This window comes from Jaculus jaculus, chromosome 15 (assembly GCF_020740685.1).
Source record: "Jaculus jaculus isolate mJacJac1 chromosome 15, mJacJac1.mat.Y.cur, whole genome shotgun sequence".
In the NCBI taxonomy this organism is placed as follows: Eukaryota; Metazoa; Chordata; class Mammalia; order Rodentia; family Dipodidae; genus Jaculus; species Jaculus jaculus.
The window spans coordinates 35,172,270-35,184,872 of record NC_059116.1 but is presented as its reverse complement, the minus strand read 5'-3'; the positions used below and the strand labels follow the sequence as shown (position 1 = coordinate 35,184,872).

The 12,603-nt window shown below is 51.9% G+C and overlaps 1 protein-coding gene across 3 annotated transcripts; it reads left to right on the top strand.

Moving 5' to 3' along the window:
• Positions 1–1,198: 1,198 nt before the first annotated feature.
• On the top strand, positions 1,199–11,960 carry Creb3l3 (cAMP responsive element binding protein 3 like 3). Of its 3 annotated transcripts, none has more exons than XM_004654926.2 (10): positions 1,199–1,225; positions 2,054–2,185; positions 2,584–2,875; positions 4,281–4,387; positions 7,362–7,499; positions 9,367–9,473; positions 10,093–10,161; positions 11,082–11,166; positions 11,430–11,526; positions 11,641–11,960. In XM_004654926.2, the coding sequence occupies exons 1-10, from the start codon at positions 1,199–1,201 to the stop codon at positions 11,958–11,960; spliced, it is 1,374 nt and encodes a 457-aa protein (XP_004654983.2). The 3 variants fall into 3 exon arrangements, with proteins under 3 accessions (XP_004654983.2, XP_004654984.2, XP_004654982.2); XM_004654927.2 differs by having other exon boundaries at positions 2,581–2,875; positions 7,368–7,499; XM_004654925.2 differs by having other exon boundaries at positions 2,581–2,875.
• Positions 11,961–12,603: the final 643 nt, after the last annotated feature.

Sequence of the window (12,603 nt, the reverse complement as noted above, 5' to 3'; positions counted from 1 at the left end):
GGTGGCCTCAAACTCACTAAGTCCTCTTATCTCTGTCTCCCCAATGCTGGGATTAAAGGAGTGTGCCACCATGCCTGACTAAACAAAATATTTTTTAAATAAAGAAAAAAAAAGAAGGGCTGGAGAGATGGCTTAGCACTTAAGGCGCTTGTCTGCAAAGCCATAAGACAGGTTTGACTCCCCAGGACTCAGGTAAACCAGATCCACAAGGTGGCACATGCATCTGGAGTTTGTTTGCAGAGGCTGGAGGCCGTGGTTTTCCCATTTTCTCTCTTTCTCCCTCAAATAAATAGAAATAAAATTCTTGAACCAGGCGTGGTGGCGCTAGCCTTTAATCCTGGGGCTTGGGAGGCAGAGGTAGGAGAATTGCCATGAGTTCGTGGCTATCCTGAGGCTACATAGTGAATTCCAGGTCAGCCTGAGTTAGAGCAAGACCCTACCTCAAAAAAACAAAACAAAAAGATTATAAAAGGATCACATAGGGAAGGTGACAGTCATTGGGAGGGCGGGGGAGGGGTGGGAAGGGAGTTGCTGGCAGCTGGGACAGCAGGCACAAAGACCTAAAGGTAGGAAATGTTCAGTTTTGTCAATATTTGCTGCCTCAATGAAGGCCACATGCTTCCAGAAGGAATCGATTGCACAAACTGGACGGTGGGAGGTGGACAACATTCAGCAAGGTGGCTTGTGAGCCCATCCTAGGTGGTGGAAGATTGTCACCAGAGTTCCAGGCAGAAGTGAGGTGTTTGTTAGAGGTGTTTGATTTTTCTGTCCTGGAAGCAGACACCACCCATCCAAGGACCCTGGGCCGTCAGAGACCCAATATCCGGTAACTCGGAACAGAAATAGTCCTGGTAAGTAGGGGAGAGGTCAAGGTAGATCTGCGACAGCCCAGACTTTGGCCTTTGCTCACTTGGGGCTGGAAGAGCGCAAAACAGAGAGATAACGGTCCTCCCTCCCCTCCCCCAGCCTGCCTGCTTGTCATTGGCTATTAGCCCTGTCCATCTGTTCTGACCACCAGTCATCACCTGAGGCTGGGCTGGGAGCCCCTCCTCCCTATTTCAGCATCTTTTGTGAGTGGAGAGGTTGTCCAGAGGGTGGGGAGGTGGTGACTGGAGATTGTGGCTGTAGCCACAGCCAGGTGTCCAGGTGTCCAGGGACCCCAGAAGGGGCGGAAGCACAGCCGTCAGACCATCAGCTCATGGATGGGAACTCAGCCGTTGGGAAGGTGAGGAGGTAAACCACAACCCCATTGCACAGATGGGAAGACGGAGGCTGGGGGCTGGACCCAGTGGAATGACTCTTGCCCCCAGTCAGGTCTCCTCTAGGCTTCCAGGGAGGAGGAGTGGGCTTCAGGCAAGGAACACAGGCCTCTCACTGTAGCATTTTTTTTGAGGCAGCCCAACAGACTGGCCTTTTTTTTTAAGAGACAGCAAGAGTGAGAGAGAGGGAGAGATTGACAGACAGAGAGACAGAATTGGTGTGCCAGGGTCTCCAGCCACTGTACTCAAACTCCAGACACTACACCACCTTGTACACGTATGTAACCTTGTGTGTCTGGCTTATGTGGGATCTGTGGAGTCAAACATGGGTCCTTAGGCTTCACAGGCAAGTGCCTTTACTGCTAAGTCTTCTCTCCAGCCCCTCTCTATAGCATTTTAAATATTCTACTTATTTTTGTTTATTTGAGAGAGAGAGAGAGGATGGGCACACCAGGACCTCTAGCCACTGCGAGTGAACTCCAGATACGTGTGCCACTTTATGCATCTGGCTTATGTGGGTACTGGGAAATTGCACCTGGTCCTTAGGCTTTACAGGCAAGTGCCTTAATGGCTAAACCATCTCCTTATCCCTCTCTATAGCATTTTTCTTTGTTATTTTGAGATAGGGTCTCACTATGAATCCCAGGATGCCTTGGCCTCACCATCCTCTTGCCTCAGCCTCCCAAGCCCTGGGCTCACAGGCTGCGTAGACATTCTGAAATTGAAGGCCTCGGGAGAGCTGAGGCTATGTGCACACAAGGAACGGGGTGTGACAGTCTTTCTCTTACTTCCAGATGGCTTCTCCATCCTGTGCCATGGGCCCCCTGGACAGTATGGAGTTGCTGGATCTGTTGTTTGACCGGCAGGATGGCATTCTGAGACATGTGGAGTTGGGTGAAGGATGGGGCCACACCGTGGAGGACCAGGTGAGGGGCCCCTGCATGGCGTTTACAGCCACAGTGGTATGGTGGTCCCCTGAGAAGACACTGAACGTGCCTAGTGCCCACAAGGGCTCCTCTCAGCCCTGAGCTTCATGACTAACTCACAGCAGCTCATGGGAACCATGGGTTATTGTGTAGCTAGCATCTGCTTCTAATGGGTGGGGAAAATGGAAGCTCGGAGGGGTCAGAGCCTTATCCAAGGTCTTATAGACCACTGAGATCCTACCTACTCCAAGTTCAAAGTGAGGGTTCACAGGCTGCTCCCTGGATGTTCCCACACTTGTTGTCTTGTTGCATTTTAGCCCCAGAGTACAACCCGGGGTCTGTCCAGAGTCACATAACACTAACCAACACATACATCTCCTTCTCCCCACCTCCAGAAGGTATTATCAAATTCTGACTCCGATGACTTCTTGAGCTCCATCCTGGGACCTGCAGACTCAGCCCCCAACTCCCCTATCTGGTCCCCTGCTGCCAGCGACAGTGGCATCTCTGAGGACCTGCCATCTGACACGCAGGACACCCCTCCACACAGTGGACCGGCTGTCATTGAAGCCCAGCGTCATCCCACCGAGCCTGGCAAGGGGACCTGCCCTTCCTATGTTCCCAGCCCTGCATGCCCCACCAGGCCTCCAGCATCCCAAGCAGTTGAGGCCTCTGTGGCCATCGACCTGGGTGAGTACAGGTGACAGTCCCCCTTGGGGAGGATGTTGAGGGGCCCATGTGGTAGATGGTACACAGGAGAGATGAAGCCCCAAGGTGTCAGCACCAGGACAGCCCCACACACCCCTCTGGTGGTTCAGACGCTAGGCAGCCATGGCATGAAGTCATCGGGGTGCCCTATCTATGTTCCTCCATCGGAGAGATATGATACTGCAGCCCCGGGTATCATGACACTCCTGTCTAGGGGACACAGCTTATCACGGAGCACCCCAACAGATCAATAATCATTTACTCCAGGGATACTCAGTGACACCCCTGGTGGACTAGGCAGAGCCCCAGCTACAGATACAGTGCCATGGACTGTCCTTTGCCCCAGCAATCTTTTTTTTTTTTTTTAAATTCTGGTACTAGGGAGTGGGACCAAGGGCTTCCAACACAGTGGGCAAGACTTCTACCTTTGAGCCACACCCAGTCCTCACTGTGGGTTCTAGGCTGTCATTCTACTGCTGACCACGCTCCCAGCCCTCACTGTGGGTTCTAGGCTGTCATTTTACCTCTCACCACACCCCCAGCCCTCACTGTGGGTTTTAGGCTGTCACTCTACCTCTGACCACGCCCCCAGCCCTCACTGTGGATTCTAGGCTGTCACTCTACCTCTGACCACGCCCCCAGCCCTCACTGTGGGTTCTAGGCTGCCACTCTACCTCTGACCACGACCCCAGCCCTCACTGTGGGTTCTAGGCTGTCATTTTACCTCTGACCACGCCCCCAGCCCTCACTGTGGGTTCTAGGCTGCCACTCTACCTCTGACCACGACCCCAGCCCTCACTGTGGGTTCTAGGCTGTCACTCTACCTCTGACCACGCCCCCAGCCCTCACTGTGGGTTCTAGGCTGTCACTCTACCTCTGACCACACCCCCAGCCCTCACTGTGGGTTTTAGGCTGTCACTCCACCACTGACCACACCCCCAGCTCTCAGTCCTAGGGTATTACAATGGGCTCTTACCCATCCCATGGGGAAGATGATGGGGAGGTGAAGTCACTTATCCAAGATCACACTCACCATTGGCTTCACCCACAGTCAGTGTCTTCAGCAGCATGCCTACTGTGTGCTGAACATCAGGAGGGACACCTCAGTGGTGACTTGTCCCTACCCTAAAATCCTGGATGGTGATGGCTACTCCTTCATGGACCGGCTCTACTATGTTCTGTAGGGTGGACAGATGTGTCCAGATGAATTTTGGTTCTGTTATAGCCAAGGGGAAACTGAGGCATGATGAAAGGTTGTCCTCTTAGACCCAGGCTTTGGGGAACCCCACAGTATGTTGAGATAAACCACAGGGACTTGCTGGAGACTGGGAACTAAGATTGACTCATCTGATGCCTTCTTTGTCCCTGTCCCCTCCTGCCTGGCTAGACATGTGGGGTGCTGGAGGCCCATATGTGGAGGAGCAGACTGGCTCTCCCTCCCGGTTCAACCTCACCGTGAAGGAACTTCTACTGTCTGGCAGTGCAGGAGACTCGGTGAGCTCCCCAGTTGGATCCTGGGGCCTCAGAGCTGGGAAGCCCCCCCCCCCGCATGTCCTCACTGTTCAGCCTGGAGCCCAAGCCAGTGCCTTGGGTTACAGATAGAGCAAACCAGTGTCTGCCTGAGTTTTGTCACTCTCTCCTGAGCTGGTACACTGTGGACAACGGGGTTGAAAATAAAAGGAAATTTACAGAGTGGGCTTTGGGCCTGGGCTCAGTGGGTAGAGCGCTTGCCTAGCACGCACCAGGCCCTGGGCTTATCCTTAGTGGCACATAAAATAGGGGTAGTGGCTCATGTCTATCATCCCAGCACTTGGGCACAGGAGGATCAGGAGTTTAAAGTCATCCTGAGCTACATGAGACCCTGTCTAAAATACAAAAGGGAGCTGAGTATGGTGGCGCACGCCTTTAATCCCATCACTCGGGAGGCAGAGGTAGGAGGATTGCCATGAGTTCGAGGCCATCCTGAGATTACATTATGAATTCCAGGTCAGCCTGGGCTAGAGTGAGACCCTACCTCAAAAGACAAAACAAAAACACGAAAAAAAGTTGGGGAGAATCATTAGGGCATGATGTGCTGTGGGGAAGCTGAGGTGGTCAGAGGTGGACTGGAAGAGAGTGAAACGGAGGGTCACTGTTGGTGCAGGAGAGCTTCCTGTAGGCAGCCTCGAGCAGGCCTTGATGCACTGCACGTGGTCAGCTTTGAAAGTGATGCTGGTATTTGTATATTTATTCAGTGAGAGAGAGAGAGAGAGAGAGAGAGAGAGAGAGAGAGAGAGAAAGAATATGCACAAGGAGGCCAGAAGACAACCTCAGGTGTCATCCTCAGGAATTCTGTCCCTCCTTCCCTCCCTCCCTCCTTCCCTCCCTCCTTCCCTCCTTCCCTTCCTTTCTTTCTTAATTATTTATTTCCAAGTAGAAAGTGATAGAGAAAAGAGGGACAGACAGAGAGAATGGGGGCATCAGAGCCTCCAGCCACTATAGACAAACTCCAGATGCATGAGCCACTTTGTACATCTGACTTTATGTGGGTACTGGGGAATCAAATTCAGGTCACTAGCCTTTGCAGGTAAGTGCCTATCCGCTAAGCCATCTCTCCAACCCCTCTTTTATTTATTTATTTATTTATTTATTTATTTATTTATTTATTTATTTATTTATTTCAAGGTAGGGTCTCACTATAGCTCAGGGTGACCTGGAATTCACTACGTAGTCTCAGGGTGGCCTTGAACTCACAGTCATCCTCCTTCCTCTTCCTCCTGAGTGCTGGGATTAAAGACATGTGCCACCATGCCCAGCTCTCTGTCCACCTTTTTCTTTTTTTCCTCTCTTTCACTTTTTTAAATACTTTTTTATTTTGTTTATTTATTTGAGAGAAAGAAGCAGAGAGAGAGAGAGAGTGTGTGTGTGAGAATGAGCAAGCCAGGTCCTCTAGCAACTGCAAATGAACTCCAGACATTTGTGCCACCTTGTGCATCTGGCTTTTGTGGGTCCTGGGGAATCGAAACTAGGTCCTTCGGCTTTGCAGGCAAGCACCTTAACCACTAAGCAATCTCCCCAGCCCTCATTTTTTTTTTCGAGGTAGAATTTCACTCTGTAGCCCAGGCTGACCTATAATTCACTATATAGTCCCAGGGTGGCCTCAAACTCACAGCAATCCTCCTACCTCTGCCTCCTGAGCGCTAGGGCTAAAGGTGCGTACCAACACACCCAGCCAACCATTTATTTATTTATTTATGAGAGAGAGAGAGAGAGAGAGAAAATGGGGTGCACCAGGGCCTCTACCCACTGCAAATGAACTCCAGACGCATGTGCCGCCATGTACATCTGGGTTACATGGGTTCTGGGGAGTCAAACCTGAGTCCTTAGGTTCACAGGCAAGTGCCTTAACCACTTAACCAGCTTCCAGTCACCTTTCTTTTAAAATTTTTTTTTAAATTTTTTATTTATTTATTTGAGAGCGACAGACACAGAGAGAAAGACAGATAGAGGGAGAGAGAGAGAATGGGCGCGCCAGGGCTTCCAGCCTCTGCAAACGAACTCCAGACGCGTGCGCCCCTTGTGCATCTGGCTAACGTGGGACCTGGGGAACCGAGCCTCAAACCGGGGTCCTTAGGCTTCACAGGCAAGCACTTAACCACTAAGCCATCTCTCCAGGCCCAGTCACCTTTTTTGAAACAGTATCCCACTGACCTGGAGCTTACCAATTAGCCTAGAATAGCCAGCCAGTGAGCCACAGGGATCCTCCTGTCTCCACCTCCCCATTGCTGGGGTCACAGATGTGCTCCACCATGTCTGACTTAAAAAAATGTTATTTATTTATGAAAAGAGAGAGAATAAGAAGATGGAGCTGGAAGCCGGGCATGGTGGTGTACATCTTTAATCCCAACACTCGGGAGGCAGAGGTAGAAGGGTCCTGTGAGTTGGAGGCCACCCTGAGACTACATAGTGAATTCCAGGTCAGCCTGAGCTAGAATAAGACCCTAACTCAAAGTGAGAGACTGAATGAATGAATATGGCCATACCAGGGTCTCCGGCCATTGCAAACAAACTCCAGACACATGTGTCACTTTGTGCATCTGACTTTGCTTGGGTACTAGGAATTGAATCCAGGACATCAACCTTTGCAAGCAAGTGCCTTTAACCACAGAGTCATCTCCTCATCCCTATTTGACAATTTTTTGTTGAGACTGGGTCTTACTGTAGCCCGGGCTGCCTCCAAGTCACTCTGTAGTCAAGGATGACCTTGAACTTCTGATCTTTCTGCTCCTACCTCCCAAGTACTGGGATGACAGGACGGAACCACCTGGATTTTGCCTTTCATGTTGAGACAGCATCTTGCTAAGTTATCACGGCTGGCCTTGAACACTCACATCTTCTTGCCTCAGTCTCCTGAGTGTTACACTGATGTCTCTGGCCCTCTAATTGTGAGCCTCTATCTCCAATGAGATCCCCCCCCCTGTTTCCACAGCAACAGCACCAGCTAGCCACCCCACACCTGCTGCGGTCAGGGAATGGACACTGTCAGGAGCTGGTGTTGACGGAGGATGAGAAGAAACTTCTGGCTAAGGAAGGTGTCACTCTGCCCACCCAGCTGCCTCTTACCAAGGTACATGGGGACCTGGCTCCAGCTGTTTCTCTATTCATGTTCCCTGCCCCTGAATCAGTCCTTTAAACAACATGACCATTGCACACAAGCTAACCCACCACAGGGAGCAGCCAGAAAGGGGACCCTGACTCTAGAGACAAGTAGGGATGCTAGGGTCAGACACGTGCATGCAAGGGGCCCTTAGTCCCCAGTTAGCTTCCCTTCCCTGAGGCCAGTGTCACTCCATCTTCTTCCTTCTTTTCTCCCTTTTTCCTCCTTCCTTCCTTTCTTCCTTCTTCCTTTCCTCCCTTCCTTTTTTTTTTTTTTTTTTCTTCTCTTTTTTGGCGTTTTGAGGTAGAGTCTCACTGTAGCCCAGGCTGACCTGGAATTCACTATATAGTCTCAGGGTGGCCTTGAATTCATGGCAATCCTACCTTCACCTCCAAAGTGCTGGGATCAAAGGTGTGTACCACCACACCAGACTTCTTTTTCTTTTCCTTTCCTCCCTTGTTTTCTTCCTTTCTGCCTTTCTTTTTCTCCAATTCTCTTTTTTCTTTCTTTTTTTTTTTTTCAAGGTAGAGTCTCACTCTGGCCCAGGCTGACCTGGAATTCACTATGCAGTTTCAGGGTGGCCTCAAACTCATGGTGATTCTCATACCTCTGCCTCCCAAGTGCTGGGAGTAAAGGTGTGTGCCACCAAGCCCAGCTTCATTTTTCTTTTTATCTGAGACAGGATCTTAGGCATCCCAGGATAGCTTGATCTCCCTATGTAGCAGAAGATAACCTTGAAGATTTTCGTTGTTATTTTGTTTTTTTCCTAACCAGGATGTCGCTCTAATCTAGGCTGACCTGGAACTCACTCTGTAGACCAGGCTGGCCTGGAACTCACAGTTATCCTCCTGTCTCAGCCTCTCCAGATTAAAGGCTTGTGCCACCACAGCCAGTGATCTTGGACTTTTAAAAAATTGAGAGAGGGCTGGAGAGATGGCTTAGCGGTTAAGTGCTTGCTTGTGAAGCCTAAGGACCCTGGTTCGAGGCTGGATTCCCCAGGACCCACGTTAGCCAGAAGCACAAGGGGACGCACGTGTCTGGAGTTCGTTTGCAGTGGCTGGAGGCCCTGGCGCGCCCATTCTCTCTGTTTCTCTGCCTCTTCCTCTCTCTGTCTGTCGCTCTCAAATGAATAAATAAAAATAAAATATATTTAAAAATTTGAGAGAGAGAAAGGCAGTGGGGGGGAGTGGGTGTGCCACGTTATGCATGTGGCTTAGTTGGGTCCTGGGTAGTAGAACTGGGTCCCTTGGCTTTTCAGGAAATCATCTTAACCTCTAAACCATCTCTCCAGCCTGACCTTGAACTTGTGATCCCAATTCAACCTCCTTTTACTAGCCTGTCTCCAGGGAAAGGGGCTGTTTCTTATATGGCCACCAGGAGGCGCTGCTTCACCGAAGCTCCTTCTGGGCGGCTGCCTTAAAATTATTAGGACTGGGGTCCCTCCATGGGTGGAGCTGGCAAATTCTCCAGGGGTCCGGAAACTTCTAGAGACCCTTCAGCATTGTAGAGAGAAGAGCTGGACATGGTGGCTCTTGTCTTTAATCCATGCACCACATGGGAGGCTGAGGCCAGAGGATTATGGAAGATGAGCTGAGGCAGGAGGACCAGGAGTTCAAGGTTAGGCTCAGCTACATAGTGTGAGGCCACCCTGGGCTACGTGGCACCCTGTCTCAAACAAGGGAGGAGGAGGATGTAGGAGAGGAAAGCTGACCCCCCGCCCCTGCCCCTGCGGTCCCAGGGCTCCAGTTGGCTTACATGGGAAGGGAACATAGTCTCAGGGTTGGGGATCTCAGAAGGGACAGCCATCTAACAGCTCCCAGCCCTGTTCACTCCCCAGTATGAGGAACGCGTGCTGAAGAAAATCCGCAGAAAAATCCGGAACAAACAATCGGCTCAAGAGAGCAGGAAGAAGAAAAAAGAATACATCGATGGTCTGGAGACGCGGTAATGTGAGGTTTCACACGGGTACTGAGACAGTCCACAGGCTGGGGTTCAGGCTTGAGCCCATAGGATGAACTACCCTCCAGGGAGACGCTGCTTTCCACACTGACTGTAGGAGTCCCGGGAGCTAGGACCGCCCAGGGTAAGGGACTCAGGTCCCTTTGTCCTCTAGAAGGTGTGGTGCCAAGGAAGGACAGGGTATGGCTTCAAGATGGGTCCCAAGAAGCCTCATGGTGTCCTTGGGTGCGGAGTTCAACACAGAGCTGGGGACATTCTTGGTAGAATCTTCCTGAATGAAACTCCAGGTCCCATCAGTTACACGTCTAAGGTTGTGATGTGGAGACCCGGGCTCTATGCATCACAGACACACTCGAGTGTGCCTCGCATGCCCACACTCGAAAGACTGAGGCAGGAGAATGGTCCTAAACTTGAGGCCAGCCTGAGCTACAGAGTGAGACATGTCTCAGAAACACACACACACACAAACACCCTGACCCTGTAGAGTCACTGTGTGGCCTCAGACAAGTGACTCTCCCTCTCTGGCTTTCGACTCCCTATCTGTAAAGTGGGGTTGGAACATGATAGGCTTGTTCTCAATGTCACTGCTCCTTGTTTTCCGCAGGATGTCGGCCTGCACCGCCCAGAACCAGGAGCTGCAGAGGAAAGTCCTGCACCTGGAGAAGCAAAACCTGTGAGTCCCTGTGAGCCAGGGTGGGGATATCAGGGGACAGCCCCCAAGAGTGTCTCTCAAGAGGAGGAGGTGGGGCGGGGGCGGAGCATTTGCATTGTGGCTGGGAATGGCCGGGAGTCGGAGCTCTGTGTGCAAAGGAGGGCATCTGCACAGAGGACTGATCTGGATTTAGGGCTTTGACAGATGAATAAGAGTTGTCTAGAGAGGAGGTACTTTTGGTGTAGAGAACAGCAAGCACATTGGTCAGAGGCTACAGAAACTATTCTGAGGGATACACCCAGTTGAGTCACATTGGTATAGCCTCAGATGAGGGTGGAGTGTGAGCAAGCATCTGCTACAGGGCTGGAGAGATGGCTCCGGTGCTTAAGGCACTTGCCGGGGAAGCCAAAGGACCCAGGTTCGATTTTCCAGTACCCATATAAGCCAGATGCACCAGGTGGCACATGCATCTGGAGTTCGTTCACAGTGGCTGGAGGCACTGGTGCACCCATTCTCTTTCTCATAAACAAATAAGCCTGGCCTGGGGGTGCTACACCTTTAATCCCAGCACTCAGAAGGTAGAGGTAGGAGGAGCACTGAGTTCAAAGCTACCCTGAGACTACATAATGAAGTACAGGTCAACCTGGGCTATAGAGTACGATCCGTGCGATCCTATCACGAAAACCCAAAAATGAATAAATTAAAATATACACACACACATATATATAATTTTTTACTTTAAATAAAAAATATACATATAGTCGGGGAATAGTGTCCATGCAGGAGACAGCCTTGCACAGGTCTGGGCCACAGGATTGGATGTGAGGGATCTTCAAGCAAGGGTGGAATTCAGACATTAGCAAGGCTAGGGGTGGCCAGAAATAGACAGGAGGCTGGACCAGAGCCCTGAGGGCTCAAGCAGGGCCTCTTGCTCCCGCAAGGTCCCTCTTGGAGCAGCTGAAGAAACTGCAGGCCATCGTGGTCCAGTCTACAAGCAAATCGGCCCAGACGGGCACTTGTATTGCAGTGAGTCCTCTCTCCAGACCTCCCCCCCACTGGTCCCCTTGAGAGAAGCTGGGGCAGGAGGACTGCTTGAGTTTAGAACCAGCTTCGACTACAGAATGAGACCCTATCTCAAACCCTACTCCCTGCATGACACCCCAAAAGAACAGAGGCTTATGTGTCACCACCCTCTGATCTGCTGCACCTCAGTTTCCATGTTTGTGACATGAACAACGTGTTGACTGGGGTGAGGGAAAGATGGGGTGACCCTGCCTCATCTCTGGCAGGTCCTTCTGCTCTCTTTTGCCCTCATCGTCCTCCCCTCCATCAGCCCTTTCGCTTCCAGAAAAGCCGAGAACCCTGGGGACTTCGTGCCTGTGCGAGGTAGGTGTTCGTTGGCGGAGACCCCCAGGAACGTGAGTCTTGAGGCAGGGCAGGCTTGGGAACAGGGCTCTGGCTACCGCCCCATGTTCTCTCACCCCCCAAACTTCTATTCAGTGTTTTCCAGAACATTGCACACCAACGATGCCTCCCGTGTGGCTCCCGACACCTCTCCAGGCTCCGAGGCCCCAGGACCTTGGCACGACGTAGGCCCACCTCCCAAAGGGTCTTCCCCAGGCAGCCTCGGGGCAGACTGGGGGAACTTTCTGGAAATACCCATGGTGGGCAATTTGACGGGGGACCTTGACAACTCCACACTGATGTTGGCCAACTCCACAGAGGGCCTGGGCCAGGCCAAACTGCTGGACTGGGTGGCCCCAGAGCCACTGCTCAGCCCAGGACGTGTGGGGCTGGAGGCAGCAGGAGAGGAGCTCTGACGATCCTGGGGGCCATTGAGCCTCGGGGGTCCCTCTGCCCAGGGGTGATTTAGAAGTAATGCTGTGACTGGTGACAGGCTTAGAATTGGAGAGGACATGGAGCCCCAGCGTCAGTGATGACAACCTGATGACTGACACAGGCCCATGCCAAAGCTGTCCCTTAGACACCCAAAAGAGTGGGGGACAGTGGTGGGTGAGACACACAGACACTCGGGTGCAGAACAGTGTCAGACACCTGCATCCCCAGACAGACAGCTGGACAGACAGGCATACACCTTACACTTCCACCATCCCCCCACCCCACATGGAATCCCCCTGTCTCCCTTGTCCCTGGGAGGGGGACATGGTAGAGCCTGCAGGGACCCGGGCTTCCCAAAACCAGGGACGTACTGGACTCCACAGTGGCTGTCGTCCACGAGTACTCGCTTTTTGAAGACTGCTGGGATGTGAATAAAGTGTTTTCACAGGCACAAATGGTGTGGAGGCCAGGGGTGAGGGCCACAGCAGAGCTTGGGGATCCCTGCCTTCTTGGAGTTGGGGACAAGGCAGCCTGGGATGGGGTCCCCACCCTGGGTGACTTCTGCACTTCGGAGAATGACAGTGGGCAGAGTGTTGGGTCCTGGGGGTCTGAAGATCACTTGAG